This window comes from Passer montanus, unplaced genomic scaffold, assembly GCF_014805655.1.
Source record: "Passer montanus isolate IOZ18808 unplaced genomic scaffold, ASM1480565v1 scaffold58, whole genome shotgun sequence".
Taxonomy (NCBI): Eukaryota; Metazoa; Chordata; class Aves; order Passeriformes; family Passeridae; genus Passer; species Passer montanus.
In genome coordinates this window covers 4,091,102-4,107,994 of record NW_024370816.1, presented here as the reverse complement: position 1 = coordinate 4,107,994, position 16,893 = coordinate 4,091,102, and the positions used below count along the sequence as shown (strand labels likewise).

The window sequence follows — 16,893 nt, the reverse complement described above, 5'->3', positions numbered from 1 at the left end:
CCATGGCAGGGGCTGGAATGGGATGGGCTTTAAGGTCTCTTCCAACCCAAATCATTCTGGGATTCCATGATTCTGTCGTGGGGAGTGAGGGACAGGAAAGTGAGTGATTTCTTGAGGTAGCATGGAAAGAGCAGAGATCCTGGTGTGCACAGAAGTATGTACACACATACATCTGTGAGTCATTCGCTTGGACTTGGAAGACCACTGAAGGTTTTAAAATCAGTGCTGCTGCCAGCAAAATCCATTATGCACAGCTGCTGAAGGGCACTGGGAAGCAGTCAGAGGGGAGCCCTGTGTGCTGCATTCCTGTGCTCTGAGTGCTGTTCTTGTGCAGCTGCCCAGCCTGGGGAGCGGCGCTGCTCGCCTTGCTGGTTCCACGCTCCCACACAGCTCCCTGCCACCCATCTGGGCCCGGGTGGCTTGGGGACCAAGTTAAAATAAAAAAAAACCAAACTAAGGTACTTCCAAAAATCTGTCCTTAATTAAGGAAACCCTAGAAGAAACGCCAAGTCCCTACGAAGCCAAAAAGTCTTATACATACGTTAGAATTTTGGCAGCTTATTTAAATGCTTAAGCAGTTCTTTGAACTTGGGCTGGATGTTGAGGCTCTGTTTATGAAGTGTGTGAGCATAATTGTGCTCAAATAAGTGATTTAGATGGTTTGGATCTGTACAGAGTCTCTGGACTACATTGTTGGTGTGTTACCCCTGATCCCATGGGTGCCTGGGAGATCTGAGATGCCGAGTTTCAAATTCACAGATGTGAAGTAGGGCTGGCAGACCTGAAAATCATAAATTATCTGAGTCTGGTCTCTGCTGGATGAGCAGGAGCCATATCTGCCTGTCAGTGGGGGAGTGTTTGGAAGGACACAGGGAGCTCTGCTTGGTTTGTTGCTTTTTTGAGATGATCCTGGGCAGGAGAGTGCAGAGTAGTTGACAGTAACTCCATTCAAAATCATACAATAGACTAATCAAATGGTTTGGGTTGGAAGGGACCTTAAAGCTCATCTTGTCCTACCCCTTGCCATGGGCAGGGACACCTTCCACTAGACCAGGCTGCTCCAAGCCCCACTCAGCCTGGCCTTGGATACTTCCAGGGACTTAATTTGTGGTAAAACCAGACATTTTCACAGCTGAAATTAAATCTCCATTACTGTGCTGCAAAAGTGTTTTGCTTCTGTCTTGTTTTGAGGTTTTTCTCCTTCCTCTTTAGGATCCATCCCTTCTCTTCCAGTCTCTTCTAGTGCACTGTTTCCTAGTCAAGGTAATTCATCCCTGGCTCCCAGTGGAAACTGCCACTTCAGGGGGGGGTTATATTTTGACTTGGTTTTCCAAGCCTGGCAGCTTTCAGACAAAAAGAGCAGGGAGGAATGACTCGTCTGTTACTTTATTTACCGCTTGTTTTGGGAAAACTAAATCCAAATTTATGTTTGACTCATATTAGGGCTCTGTGGCTGGACTCTGCTTTTTCAGTTATTTTTGGCCGGGCTGATCTCACACCCAGCATGAGCAGGGCAGCCTGGGTGACAGGAGCTCAGCTTCACTCAGACCAGGAGCTCTTGGGGCAGTCTCAAGGGACTGAAAGCAAAAGGCTTTTATGCAGGATCTAAGCAATTCAGAGGTTAAAACTGCCATCCTGTGCTCTGTTTATTGTGTATCATTCGTGTTATGGTAAAAAACATGGGGCTGCTTATTAACATTATTATTAGTAGCTGGGGCTGGATGAAATGGTGTGGATTTTTCCAGTGTTCTGGGGTCTGAAATCCCTGGAATCTCCCCAGAGCGCTGGGGGAAGCCCCTGTGCAGTGCCTGTTGCTGCTGGCTGGGCTCAGGATGTGCTCAGGTAATCACATATCCTCTGAACAAAGAGAGACACAGCTCTCCCAGGATTTTCCTGGGAAGCTGTGAAAAAGCTCAGAGAAAGAATTAAAACAATTATTATCTCAATCTCTGCACCTGGCAGGAAATCTCTGTTTGTCAAAGATGTTTACAAGAAGGAGTTGTCTCTTCTTGACCAATAGGTGAGAGAAGATTCCTAAAGGCCAGTCAGGTCTTAGGTCCACCATTGTTTCCGTAAGAACGGTGGATTTCTAATAATAAAGTGTTTTTCAGGCTTCCTGATGATGGAGTCTCTGTATCAGGAAGATGCCGAGTCCTGCTCCGAGGGCTGAGCTTTGAGCTGGAGTATTTGAGCACCTCTGTTAGCACAAGTTGTGGCACAGAGCACGCAGAAATGTGCTTTTCCATCCCGTTGGTGTGAGATGTAACCTCTCTCTGAATGGTTTATTGCTGCTCAGCTCTCAGGAAGAGGGCAAGGGGGAGGTACTGGTGTTTTGTCCCCAGTTTCTGTGTTACAATAGGGATGATCTACTAACAGGCTTCCCATTGACTTTGGGCTTTGCTTTGGAGGAGACCCTGTGGGTTTAGGGCACGTGGTCATCCTGTGGCTCTTGCTTCAGTGGAACTCAATATTGGACCACATCCCATAGCAAGGCTCGTGGCTGAATTGAAGCCCTGGCTGCAGGCAGAGAGGAACCAAGGGACACAGTTCAAATGGATATCCCTGGGGCTTCCTGGAATTTGGTTGCATTTGCAACTTAGTTCTGCAAGCAGCAGGAGCTCTGGAAACCAACTGCATCCTTCTCCTGTGAACCATTTTCAGTGCAACCCCAGCATCAGCAGCCTCCTGACCACTGTCATCCTTTGTGTGTTCTCAGCAGAGTGATGGGAAGGGCCCACTGGACCCTGGGTGTGCAGATGTGGCTCTCACAGCCGTAAAGGTGAACCCAATACCCTCCTCAAGCCCAGCAGTCTTCAAAACACTAACAGAAAAGGAAAGGAGTGGCTGCCTCCAGCCATTCCTGACTCAGCTCTGCACTGCCTAAAAGTGAAGCACTGACCCCTTTTTGAAACTGTCCTTCCCACCCTGTTTGCTGAAGGGAGAAGGTGGTAAATGTTAAATTCAGTAGGAAAATTACTGCAGGGCCCTGGCTGTGGAGTTTGCCTCAGCTTGTGTCTCAGCATAAGCCCATACTCTTGACAAGCCAGCAGCACACAGGATGCATTTTGTCCTCTAGTATTTTTCCTATACAGATGGTGAAGGTGAAAATTTTCTCCTCTGACCCAGTGCATGAGGTAAATGAATTAAAAAGCTTGGAAGAACAGGCCAGAGTGTGAAGAAGTGAAAAAGGGGGATTGTTATTTTTAATTCCCGTTTTGGGAAGGAAGAGAGGAGAGCAACCATCAAAGCCTAAATTAACTCCCCCTCGCAAACATAATTTGAGGAGACATTATCAAGCTAAAAATATGAGCAGTTTGTAAAAGGAGCTGCTTTCTGCATGTGCTGCTACTCCCGTTACTTAATTAAAACAGGAGGTGCTTAACGTGGTGCTTTGATTTTCCACTGTGCATGATCCATGAGTTTTTTGGGAGGGGGTGCTTTGCTGAGCATGAACAATGAGGGCTTGTGTCCATGGTACAACTCCTGGTTAAAGCCAAAGTCAATATTGAAGTGGTTGTAGTTCTGTCGACATAAGCCCCTATACGAACATTCTCACTCAGGCCTTTCAAAAATGTAACTTCTGTTTATTGGAAATGGATTTGAATCTGAGTGGAAAAAGCTGCTGTGTTACTGGAATAGAGGTGTCCATCTGGAGGTATGTTCTGGTCTATTTATTAAACTTTCTTTTCTGAAAAGAGTGGGAGGAATTAGAATTTTTTTCCTCTATTTTTTCCTGGTTGTGTTGCACAGGCTTTAGGTTATAAATCTTGTAGGGGATCTTTTTTCTTTAATTAAATCCTAGGTGTTTGTAACCAGCTCTTGAAAATAGTGTTGCTGATCCACTCAAAAAACAGGACTTGAACCTGGTGCCAGCTCAACAATATTGCTGATAGACTCCCACACAGATAATGGTGCTGTGCTCACCAGCTTGCTTGCAGAAAATACACCCAAAAACCCAGGCACTGCCTTAGTCTGGGGCCATGTGGACAAGCCATGCTCCTGGTGAGCTGGGTGGAGCTGGGTTACAGTGATCCACTCTCTTCATCCTGGACCAGTAAGGATAAGAGGATGGAATAAAAACACTTCTCCAGCACAGGCAAGTGGGCAGAGCTGATAGCATCTCTTGTGTGACGTGTTCTCACCAGTGAACTGAAGTCTTAGCTGTGTACTTGGCTTATTGAAATGCTACAGAGTGCTACAGAAGTGTTTATAATGTGGAGTGTCCTGATGTGCCTCTCAGGGCTTGAGGAGCTCTTGCTCCCAGTGAGAAGTCCTGCTCACATTTTAATTAGCTTGTTTTTCTTGAGCAGAGGTTGTCATTAAAAAGAAAAAAAGAGGGAAAAATAAAGTATGTGCCTGTTTTTCCACAGAGTGCTATTGCAAACACTAGAACTCCTGGTTTTTTTCTGGGAGGAAAGGTGAACTGCTTCAGATACTACAAAAGGAGTCAGTGCTGATGCTGTTTGATCTTAAATTAATTATTCTGTAACTAATAGTGATGATTGCTTTTGTAATGGCTTGGGTTGTTTGGGGGTTTAGGGGGTTGGTTTGGTTTGGGTGGTTTTTTTTTGTTTTTTTAAGCTCAAAGCTGGAAGAACAAAGGTTTGCCAAACTGCTAGTCATAGGGTGTGTTTCATCCAGGGTGGAACAGACTTTATTGCCTTTGAGGACTTCTGGGCTTAGAAATGCTGCAGGGTGGATAGTCCTGGAGAGAGCTGTCCCTCCTTTGTGCCAGAGCCTTGGCTGATCTGTGCCTTTGAGAGGTCTGCTGGGCTGTGGATTTACCTTCCATGTATCACCATGGCAGCCTGGGCAGCCATGGAATGGTTTGGGCTGGAAAAGGCCATTTTCTTCCAGCAGATTCCTTGTGGGTAGATCTAGTGATCCCTTCAGCTCCCATTTGCTCATCTTGCTTCCAGCTGGAGGATGTTGGCTATGGTGTCATCCAGGGTGAATTTTGTCCAGGGCCTGCTGCCCTACCAGGAGCAGGTTGGAGTAATCCAGGTGTGATGGGAAGAGCATCCTTCATCCCCCTTGTTGTGCTTAGGGAGGCAGAGGTCTTCCTCTGACTCTGCCAGTCACTGTCATTCAACTTCAGGGTTTCTTCTGCTGGTCAGAGATTTGGGCCTTGTGAAGCAGCTCTGGTAATCATGGTAATCCATTTCTCTGAGGCTGGATAACTCTACATTTTCATGTTATCACGGACATTGGTGTGTTGTTTGAGAGCTCTGGGTTTCTATTGCACAGCTCCCCATCTAAACGATTTTGGGCTTGTGTGTGCACAGAGTTGAATGGAGAAGGATCTCCTGGCTGAGATGGGAGCAGCCAACATGAAACTGAGATTAGTTTGACATGTGTGCAGCTGGAGCTTCCCCTTTCCCTGCCCAGACTGCAGCAAATCCCTTCCTGTCCCCACTGATGCTGTGAGGTTGAAGGACTGGGATGAGGTTAGAAAGAATGGGATGAGGCTTGCTGAGGGGAAGAGGCCCATGGACCTGACTCTGTGAGAGCTGTGTGCTTGCTTTAAAGTGTCTCCATGGTCCTTAAGGCTGGTCTGGACCTGGAAAAGAGGATGTTGTGGGGTGAGCTGCAGCATTCCCCAGGGTGGCCACTGTCCTCTTGGCCTCGTGTGGGTGATGCCCAGTTGCATTGTGGCCCCAGTGACACCTTCCTGGTGCCACTGCAGCTCCAGTGACAACCCTGAACATGAAGCCATTTCCCCAGGTCTCTGGTATTTTAGGAATTCTGGAGCTGTTTGCTGACTGTGCAGCTGGAACGTGGGAGGAAAGCAGAGTGAGATCTGTGGAATGCCTTGGTGGCTGTGGGAGCCCAAGGAAGTGTGTGAGAATGGGCTCCAGGGGATGAGCTTCATCCGTAAAACACATGGAGCAAGTTGGACTTGCACCAAGTCAGCACTGAGACTGTTTTAGTCCAGTTTGAACATCATTGCAGACTAGATCTACAGGGCAGCATGAGCCAGGGTCTTGGACTAAAGCAAAGCCTGGAGCCATGACTAAGCCCAGCCTTGCTCTGTCACAGGAGAGCAGCTCATGACACAGGAGCCAGCCTCTAACACTTGCTGAACTTTCACTATTTATTGTTTCAGCAGAGATTAATAAGTATTCAACAAATAAGCCTCCTGGCCTTAAGTGATTGTGATGTTCTGACTATAAATAAACTGAAAATCCAAGTTCTTGGTTCTTTTTTACTTTAAAGCAGGCTAGACCCCATGGGAATGGTATGTTCCTGTTGTACAAACTGAAAAGGGTTCATGTCCTGGTTTCCATCTGTAGGGTCATATGGTGACTTGGAGTGGAGGTATTTGCCTAAAATAGCTTTGGAATAGCTGTAGGGTTTGGGATGTGGCTCCTTTCTGCATGTCCTCCCCTGACTACAGGGAGCTCTGGCTTTCAGTAAGGTGGAGGATGTTCTGGGAAGTGCCTTTGGGTCTCTGGAGCTGGAGGATGAAACAAGAAATGTACAGCAGTTGAGGGGAGCTTCCAGCAGTCTCCCTCAGTGATGTTTCACACTGGCTTTACTGTCTGCACCAAACCATGTGGGACTATTTATACTTCTAGAGGAACATAGCAGCCTCCCTCAGTGATGTTTCACACTGGCTTTACTGTCTGCACCAAACCTTGTGGGACATTTATACTCCCAGAGGAACAGGCAGGGATTATAAATTCCCAGTGGAGCTTGCTGAGCTGTGCACTGCCACGGGACTGTGCTTTCCTGCCCATTCCAGCTAGGAAAAATGAGCAGCCCTTTCTTTCAGTGACAGGAGCTAGTGGTGGGGTGTGACACAGCCCCATGCTGGGGGTGCACAGCCCTGGTCCCAGGGAAGGCAGCTGGGATGGCACTTGGCTCACTCATCCTGAAGCCTTGAGCATCCCAGGCAGAGAGCAGTGTGTGGCCCCTGTGGGAGCATTTCTATGGGATTGCTGTCAGGAATGGGAATCTGTGCCTCCTGCTCCAGTCTGTTCAGCTCAACCCTGAGGGAAAAATCCATTCTTCAGGGAGCACTGTGTCCCTCCCCTCCACTAAGGGCACATTTTAGTCATTTGTTTCAGTTATTTCATGGTTCTTCTGTCAGCCCACAGGCTGTGTGCCCTTCCCCTTTCCACAGTGGTGGCACTCAGTTGCCAGCTGGGGTTAAACCTCGACTGCATGCCTTGTGTTTTTTGGTGGCTGGACTGGACAGAGGGCTCCATGGTAAAGCAGGGTTTAGGCAGAGTCACAAACCTGCTGCTAACGTGCTTCCTTTGCTCTTGCTTTGCCAGGGCAGCCACTGACCACAACATTGACAACACCACAGCAATCCTCAGGGAGTGGCTGAAGAACGTGCAGCACCTGTACCACGATGTGGAGTGGAGACCCATGGAGGAGCCCCGGTGAGTACCTGGGAGGGCTCTGGCTGCACAGCCCAAATTCCCGAGGTTTTCTGTTTCCAAACCGGGAGTTGGTGCTCAACGTCCAAGTGTTAAAATGTGGATTATTTGCTTTCTGCAGTCTGTCCCATTAAAATTGTTTTCTTAAGGAAAAAGGTGAGGTAAGGTCTCTAGAAAGGTCTCTGACTTTAGTGAAGCACCTCATGCAAAATTTTGTGGAAGAGACTTTTGTGGAAGAATTTTCCATTCATTTATTTAGCATCCGAAGCCGCTCTCTTTACATGGTAAACAAATTACATCAAGAGCTACAGGGAATTAAAATTGTCATTCTTTATTTGCAAGGAAGCAAAGAAATTACAGCCCATTCCATAGTATCTATGAAAGTTCAGACACATGAAATATTCAGTAAATGCTGAGTCAGAGAACTCTATGTAATTCCAGATATTGTGCCTTTACGTGATTTGCAGGACCATTGCTTTGAAATATGATGTGTTGGGTTTTTATTACTTTAATTTTTATTTATTTTGAAGATCAGCTGTTCCTGGGTTTGCTCTGTTTTCAGTTTCTTCCATCAAGGAAAATTACATCAGTTTCCCCTTCTTTAGGCTTGCTTTTATATTCAAGTTCCTCACTGCAGTGATGGGGAATTCGTGATACAAACCCCCAGGGAGTTCTGGTTTTAGTGACATTTTTAATCCTTTCATTTGAGTTGAGTTTCCTTCATCCTGCCAAATTTTGCTTAAGTTCTGCAAGAAGCTTTTGAAATTCTTAGCTCCTTCCCTGACTTATGCTGGCACTGTTTCCAAGTCCTGGATTTTTATTCCTCGTCGGGATCTGCCCCTGGGTTCCCTTCCATCTTTGTTAAAAAGCCGTTGCTTTTGGAGCTGGAGGCAGAGCCATGCCTGTGACTGTGCTGCCATGCTGGGGCTTGTGGGCCGGCTCTTGGGAGATTTAGGGGCTGCTCCCGGGATGTGTCAGCAGTTCCCAATAATGCCCCGAGCCTGAGGGAGGCCAGGCTGCCTTCATCTCCACATCCCAGCCCTGCTGGTTCTGCTGGGCCGAGGGGGGCTGGATTTGCAGCCCTTTGTACCCCAGGTGATGGGGGGCGTCAGGTGGGTTTGGAGTGCCTGCGCTGGTGGTGTCGTCAGAAAGCTGGCACTGCTGGTTCCCTGGTGCCTTCTGTGCTCATGCCAGCACAGAACTTGGAATTATTCTCCCTCAAAACCTCTCCTGGGTTGCCTGAGGTGACTCTAATGCTGTTTTGCTTTCATAATGAAGGCAGCAATACAACTCTTTTTCTTTCTCCCCTGAGGTGACTCTAATGCTGTTTTGCTTTCATAATGAAGGCAGCAATAGAACTCTTTTTCCTTCTCCTTTCCTTCTGCCCTTCCCTTCTCCCCTTTCCTTCTGCCCTTTCCTTCTGCTTCCTTCTGCCCTTTTTCCTTCTGCCCTTCCCTTCTTTCCTTTCTCTTTTTTCTATTTTTCTCATCTTTCTTTTTCCGGTGTAATAAAGCCCAGACATGGATTGCAGTCACTTTTTATTTCTTTTCTAGGTCTTACCCAGAGGAAGTTGGGCCAAAGCACTGGCCCAGCTCTCGGTTCACTCACGTGATGAAGCTGCGGCAGGCCGCGCTGCGCACTGCCCGGGAGAAGTGGTCAGACTATATCCTGGTAACTACGAGGTTTCATTTATTACACAAGCCTTCCAGGTGCTCACTTGGGTACTGGGGGCTGTCAGAAAGTTTTCTTTCCAACTAAAGACAAGTTGATATGTCCTTGATCATGTCTTGGTCTGGTGAGCCAGAGACTTTGCGGTGAGGGCGGTGAGTCCTGGCTAAGCTTGGAGCTTTCTCCAGAGGCATCAGGATTGAACACAGTCCTGGTGGTGGGAGGTACCTGCAAGGGTCCCCCAGACTGAACCCCCACCTGGTGAAATGTAAGGCAAATAGTTGTGCAGAGCACTTGTGGGAAGATGCTGCCTTTGGTCACTGTGAGGGGGGTGTTCCCAAAGCCTCCAAGCAAGGTGAGGTGTGAGGGCAGTTGAGGAGTTGTTCTTGATGCTTTTCACAGAATGAATTCATCCTGAATTTCCAGTGATGTTGTTTTCCCTGGCAGCTCCCTGGTGCCTGTGCTGGCATCAGGCTGTATGGAGCCAGGGAAGCTCTCTGCACATCTCATTGCTGTGCCCAGGAGCAGCTGCCCCTGCTTTCCCTGTGACAGCCCTGTGCCCTAGGGAGTCAAACCCACCAGCTCACTGCTTTTAGGGTGGCTTTTGCTGACCTGATGGAATCTTAAAATTGTTAAGGCTGGAGAAGGCCTGAGATTGAGTCCAGTTGTTGACCTGCCATGTTCAGCATTAAGCACATTCCCAGAAATGCACACATTTCTTAACACTTCCAGGGATGGTGACTCCACCCCTGCCCTGAACAGCCTATTTCAATGACTGGCCATTCTTTTAGAAAGAATTTTTCCTAATATCCAATCTGAACTTCCCATGGTGGAGAGTGTGATCCCCTCCTTGGCTGTCCCCTCCTATCAGGGAGTTGTGCAGAGCCACAAGGGCCCTCCTGAGCCTCCTTTTCTCCAGGCTGAGCCCCTTTCCCAAAACCCTCAGACCCTCCTGGTGCTCCAGACCCATCCCCAGCTCTTTTCCCCTCCCTGGACACCCTCCAGCCCCCCATTGTGAGGGGCCAGAGGTGCCCCAGCAGTGTCAGCACAGGGGACAGGCACTGCCCTGGGCCCATGGCCACACCAGGGCTGCCTCATTCCCAAGAAAGCGTTAAGGGAATCATATTGTTTCATCTGTTAACAGGTATTTTTTGTCTCTTCTGTCTCTAGTTCATTGATGCAGATAATTTACTGACCAACCCAGAGACCCTGAACCTGCTGATAGCAGAAAACAAGACCCTGGTGGCACCGATGCTCGAGTCCCGCTCCCTCTACTCCAACTTCTGGTGTGGCATCACTCCCCAGGCAGGTGACCTCGTGAAGGGTGCTGGGGGCTGTGTGACTGCAGTCCTCCAGGGGCTCCTGCCCCTGTCTCTGGAGCAGCAGGCATCCTTCCTGTTCTCAGGAGGGATGCTCTCTTCCTTTCCCATCTGCTGCTGTAGCCTTCTTCTGAGCAGAAGCTGCTGTAGCTCTGAGGTGGTGTTAACACGTGGTAGGATCCCACACAAACCATAAGCACTGATAAACAGATCAGAATTTTTTTAAGCTGGTTCCATGTTTCTTCAATGGCCTTAAAACCCTTGGTGCATAATTTTAGGCCAGATTTTTTTTTGTATAGTGATGCTAATCCAAGAGGAATTTGCTTTTCTTTCCACAGATCTCCATTGTGTCTAAGTTATCTTTTGAAGTGGGGCAACATCCTTTGCCTTGTAGGGAGTTTGTGTGCTGAAGGGTGCATGTAACAGGTACTGGTGCTGAGCCTAAAAATTAGTTTCATGTTACATTTTCATTGTTCACTTTTCGTGTTACTTCTGATCCACATAACAACTGCATTGGGTCAGAGCACAGGCTCATCTGCAGATGTCTAGGGAATTGTGTAAGGATAGGGCAAAAAGGTGTTACTTCCCCAAAATACTTTTATTTCCTCTGGAAATCCCCTTCTGGGTTTTTGAGGAATATACTTGTCTTTAAAGCGCTCAGTGATTTTTTTTTTATTCTACAGAAATCCCTCACCCACACCATATTCTGGCAAGGAGTTCCACAGTTCAGACTGAGTAATTGGATAAAAAATAGCAGGAAAAGGTCCTGAACTTTCCAAATTCTTGGGAAGTAAATAGAGAGATAAGAAAGGGGGTGTGACGTGGTGTGTTTGCTTGTTTCACCTGGGTTTGTTTGCTTTGTTTGAAAATGGAGATATAAACTTCATTGCAAAGGTATTGATTGTGCTTTAATTTAAGGCTAAGTCCAGAATCAGCCACATTTTCCACTGGGGTACCTCAGCCCTGCTTCCCAGGCTGGAGTGGGTCCCTGCCCATGTGCACCAGCCCCAGCCCTGCCTCTCCAGCAGGAAGTTTCCATTATTACCAGCACTAACTGAGAAAAGGGGAGAGGAAAACCAGCAAAGGCATCTTGCAAAATTTGGTTTGAAAAAACCAAAATCCTGCTGGAGTGAAGAGGAAAGCTCTCCCTTTATTTTTCCTTTTCTCTTGTTTCTGCATATGGTTCCCAGGGCTTCCTGTGCTCAGCCTTGCTCTCCCAAGGGGCCTGGGGAGGGAATCACAGCTGGAGCACATCCTGAAACACAGCCTGCCCCAGCATGGAGCCACAGTGAGCCAAGCCCAGCTCCAGACAGGCTGGCATTTATCTGTCACAGGGCAAAACTGGGAGAGGCAGCAGTGGGGGCGAGTTGGAGCCCTCCCTGCCTACACGTGGTTTATGAGCAGGGACAGCCCCAAAAACCTGGGGTGAGCCACTGGAGGAGGAAAGATGAGTGTCCAGCATCTTCACTTTGTCTGTTAAAGAGTGGGTGTGTTAACCCTTCCTTTGGTGGGAATGCCAGTCGCATCTCTTCCCACCTGCTCCTTCCTGTGGCAGTCAGGATGGCTGTGTTTGGGATGTCCCATCCTCACAGTATGGTCACAGTGACCCTGAAAGGCACAGGGAGATGGCAGATCCATAAGCAGGCATGTTGCACCACACCATGGCCCCACACTGCCCAGGGCAGAGCAGTTCTGCTGCCTTTTGCTCAGCCTGTGCCTGAATGCTCATGGAAAATAGAGCATAAATGGAGCTTTGACTTCTTTTAGTGACTCATTGTTTCTCTAAAGCCCAGAATCTGCTCTGGATTCAACCATCCAGATGTCAATTTGATGCTCTAGGGTTTTCTTCCTGGAGGAATTGTGTATTCATTTCCACATGAGCCACACACTGTGGGTGTTGCACCCAGAGTGCTGCAAGTCTGGCAGAGCTCCTGGCTACAAGGAATTACCCAGGAGCTGACTGAAGTGCCTCCCTAGGCAGAGTCAGGAGTGAGTATCAAACCTGCTTGCCCCAGGGTGGAGGAAGGAGGGATTCTTACACCACTGGTGGAGACTGAGATGTTGCCTTCACTGCAGTGACAACAAATGATTTTTTTTAAAGTCATGGATAGAATTAATTTGCAGATCCTGCTCTCTGAGACACTAAATGGACTTTGTGCCTGTTGAATGTGGAGGAATGTCAGCTTCCAGGATCAGGCTGGAGAGTCTAAGTGCAAAAAGGGTTTTGAAGAACCAGGAGAAAATAATCTGAGATTTGAAGCTCCATTGGAGGGGAGTTTTGCAGGGGAAAGGTTGGGCTCTCCAAGAGCTCCTGTAAAGTAGGAAGAAGGTCAATCTTTACCTTTTGGGATGAAGACTGTTTCTAAATACTTGACTGAGCCATCGCCAAATGAGAGACACTGAAAAAGCTGAGAGTTGAGCCCTGGTGAGCCTCTGCTGGAGAGCTCAGGACGTGAGGTTTTGCTGAGGAACAGCTTGAAACAGGAATCTCTTGTGACAACAGCCCCCTCTTTGTGGTTTCAGGGCTACTACAAGAGGACCTTGGAGTATCCCCTGATTCGGGAATGGAAGAGGATGGGCTGTTTTGCTGTCCCCATGGTCCATTCCACGTTCCTCATTGACCTGAGGAAGGAGGCCTCTGCCAAGCTGGCCTTCTACCCCCCACACCAGGACTACACCTGGAGCTTCGATGATATCATGGTCTTTGCCTTCTCCAGCCGCCAAGCAGGTGTGTGCAGGGCCTCTGCTGGGGAGGGCTCGCTCCTAGAGACACACAGACCTCCACTGCAGTTCACAGCCCACAGCTCCTGGGTGGGCTTCCATGGGGAGTTCAGACCCTGTTCCCTTTCCTCTCTGAGATCTGGTCAGGGGTAACCAGCAGCAAGTGACTGGAAAGGCAGTTTTGGATTGCTGCTTGTTTCAAAGGGTCTGGGAGCTGTTCTTGGGGTGGGGCAATATTTCAGAGGCAAAGTGTGGGATTCCACCCTGGGTTGGTGTCACAGCAGGTGAACACAGGGGGTGCTGGGAGAGGGGAAGGTGGTCTGGGGGTGAGGTATCTAAGAGTTCCAAAAGATCCACAAAGGAAGGGGTGAGGACAAGAGACTCTTCTTAAACCACAGAATCCTCAAATAGTTCAGGTTAGGAGGAACCTTACAGCTCATCTCATTCCACACCCTGCCAGGGCACAGACATCTTGCACTAGACCAGGTTGCTTTAAGCCCTGTCCAGCCTGGCCTTGGGCACTTCCAGGGAGAGGAAATCTCTGGCTGTTGATGTTTTAAGAGGGCTCCAGGTGTTGCTGAGACATCACTCTCTCTTGAGTGCCTTGTGCTGCTGCTGTTCTTGCTTGTGGTGAGGATGTTCAGTGCTGCTGATTTCTGGAGAGTGGCTCCTGGCAGTGCTCTGTCTCCAGCAGAGTCCAGGCTGCCTGACCTGTGTGCAGCAGTGTCACAGCTGAAGGGGGCTCCCAGGACTGTAATGGCCATCTCTGTTGTTCTTTCCCTGCTGTGTTGAAAAGGGAACAGCTTGGGGCATTATAAGAAAAAAGGGATTGGTGAAACCTCAGCAGCACCCATAAGTGCCTTCTGTTCAGAGATTGTGAGTGGGTTGGTGACTTGGTAGGGTGACTTGGTGGGGTGAATTATCAAGGAAAAGTTGTTCATGAATCCTCTGAATGATGTGCAGTTGGTGCTCCCTGTCCTCTGCAGAAGATGTAAAGTTAAGGAGAGCAGGAAGGGCTGCTCTTGGGAGCAGAAAGTTGTTCATGAATCCTCTGAATGATGTGCAGTTGGTGCTCCCTGTCCTCTGCACAAGATGTAAAGTTAAGCAGGCAGGGAGAAAGCCAAGGGAGGAAGGGTTGCTGTTGCTGTTGTTCTGCAGGCTGAGCCTCCCTTCCCACTGATCCCAGACCAGCACAGCAGCCACCAGCTGCCTGTAGCTTCCCTTTCAGTGGTGGGTCTGGTTGGCAGGTCTTGACAGCACCAAAATGATGTTGTTTTCTTGGCAGACTGAGCAGGGCGTTCTCAGAATCAGCTGTGAGAGGATGAGGAGTGTCAGATAAGATGAATGATGGAGGAGAGGCAGCAAGAGCTGAGATTGGAACCCTTGGGAGGCAGAGGTGAGGAGTGAATTGCAGAGCAGCTTCAGGTCCTGACTTTCAGAGTCAAGGCATGAGTGCAGAATCACAGAGTTGAGGTCCCCAAGTGCCACATCTTGGCTCCAGAGGAGAGTTGAGGTTTAAGTTTGGAGAGCAAAGCAGGCTGCTTAAAATCTACCCCTCCACTCCTTCCCTCTGACAGCCTCCAATCCATGTGGTAACTGCAGAGCATTAGCTCCAGCTGCTTCAGAAATATTTCAGGGATTCAAACCCATCATTTTTTCCTTCTGTCCTGGAACACCAGCTTTTTCCAGGCCTGACCCATGACATGGAAGGCTTTGCTCCAGCTGTCTGGCCTGTGGATCTGCTCAGATTGTTGACTTGTGTCCTGAGCTCAGTTGTCACCCAGGATAAAAGGATGACATCCAAGTTCAGAAATGTGAAAAATGTGTGAGCTTTGAGGGAAACTTCTTTTTGGAGTAATTTAACTTACTTTCCCTTAAGTCAGAAATCATACTGGCTTTTGTCCAGGCCAAAATCTGTGCTTAAAAAACCATCAATTCCCAACAGGCAATCTGCTGCTGGAAGCAGCTGTTCTGTGATGCTCCAAAGAGCATCCCACCTCTGAGAGGGAACGTGGCCTGTGTGGGAGTGCTGAATCTGAGCACAACTCAGAGAGGGTGTGTTATTGCCAGCACTGGCCTCTGCAGAGCCCCTTGCTCTCACAGGAGGGATTTTGGCCAGCCAGGTCAGCCTGAAGAAAAGGAGGCTCAGGTGAGACCTTAGAGACCCTTCCAGTGCCTAAAGGAGCCTCCAAGAGAGCTGCAGAGGGACCTGGGACAAGGGATGGAGGGACAGGGGGAATGGCTTCCCACTGCCAGAGGGCAGGGCTGGATGGGATATTGGGAAGGAATTGTTCCCTGTGAGGGTGGGCAGGCCCTGGCACAGGGTGCCCAGAGAAGCTGTGGCTGCCCCTGGATCCCTGGCAGTGTCCAAGGCCAGGCTGGATGGGGCTGGGAGCAACCTGGGACAGTGGGAGCTGTCCCTGCCCACGGCAGGGGGTGGCTGGATGGGCTTTGAGGTCCCTTCCAACCCAACCCATTCCATGATTCCATGATCTCCTGAACTGCCTTTCAGCCTGGGTCTCTGAAGCCCTTGAGCCAGCCAGCAGGAGGGTCTGGTCAAGGGAAGTGGGGACAATTTTGGTTCCTTAACTATAACTGTGGTTTTAGGGTATGGCTGTAAATCCTGGACACTGCCTTTAAAGCCCATTAAGAATAACAATACAAACACCTGTAGTTTTCTATCCCTTGCAGCAATCATTTACCTTAATTATAAAAACAGAGCTTGAGAGCTCCCTCCTTTATGGGAGCTTTACCATTTTCAAGTACATTTTATCCCAGACAGAGCAGGAACACTGGTGTGAATCTGTGCAGATTAAGTGTGTTCAAGGCAGTGGAAGGTAAGAACAGAGATCAGTGAGCCAGATAAGATCAGTTGATTAGATCAGTGCCAAATCCATTCATGTCTGCAGGTAGTAGTTCTTTATTCTGCCGTTTACCTAAATTGCAGCTGACAGCTGAATGTGTTTTGGCAAGTAGCATAGCCAGCAATTTGCTTGTAGAACTTAAAATGAGAGAAACACCAGGGTCATTAGTGCCAACAGTTCCACTCTGCTAAAAATACCATGGATTAGGGGCACTAACAGATGAAAGCATCAGCACACCAGGTAGTGTCTGCTTTTCATTTATTTCCTCGAGGGAGGGGGCTGGTTAAGCTTGTCTCATTTAAAAATAAAAAGGAGAAAGAAAAAGGCAGTTTTTGGCTGGTTGCTTGGGTTCTAGCAGCTTTGATTTGGGTTAATTAATAAAGGACCTTACCAGAACTCAATGAAAAACAACGGAAATCCTTCCCTTGGCTTCTCTGGATGTGGCTTTTGAGCGTGTTGCCTGATGTGAAAGGCAGAGTTACAGCCAGTGGTGAGCAAATCCTTGTCATCCCAGAGGGAAAAGCATTCTGCTGATGCTGGGATGTTCCCACTGGGTGAGTCTGTGCCCTGCAAATGCATCTACTCCAAGGACAGGCTTTGCACCTTCTCTCTGTTTCCCACCTTCAACAAGCAGCTGCAAAAGCTTTTGAGTAGAAGGGTGTTAATGTTGTCACATCTGTTCTCCTCACTGGTGTCTCGCTCTGGGATTTTCCTTTCATCTTCAGGGCACAGTAAAAATTAGTTCTGAAGAGGAAAGGACTGTGTTTAGTGGTGACTTAGCATTTCAAAGGTTGTTGTCATGTATTCCTCAAAGTCCTTTGCCAGCACAGATTAAAATGTATCACCTTTATTTCCTAGCCAAAGCAAAAGGAAACAGTGATAAAGAATAGAATGGGTTGAGTTAGAAGGGACCTTAAATATCATCTCATTTCA

General features: G+C 48.4%; 1 protein-coding gene across 2 annotated transcripts in view; it reads left to right on the top strand.

Moving 5' to 3' along the window:
* Nucleotides 1-16,893, top strand: part of COLGALT2 (collagen beta(1-O)galactosyltransferase 2) — a 44,997-nt gene that overhangs the window by 20,443 nt on the left and 7,661 nt on the right. For both annotated transcript variants that reach the window (XM_039726364.1, XM_039726365.1), the window contains exons 2-5: nt 7,281-7,391; nt 8,942-9,059; nt 10,227-10,361; nt 12,899-13,103. In XM_039726364.1, the coding sequence (XP_039582298.1) occupies nt 7,281-7,391; nt 8,942-9,059; nt 10,227-10,361; nt 12,899-13,103 (569 nt within the window). The remainder of the gene's footprint in view (nt 1-7,280; nt 7,392-8,941; nt 9,060-10,226; nt 10,362-12,898; nt 13,104-16,893) is intronic.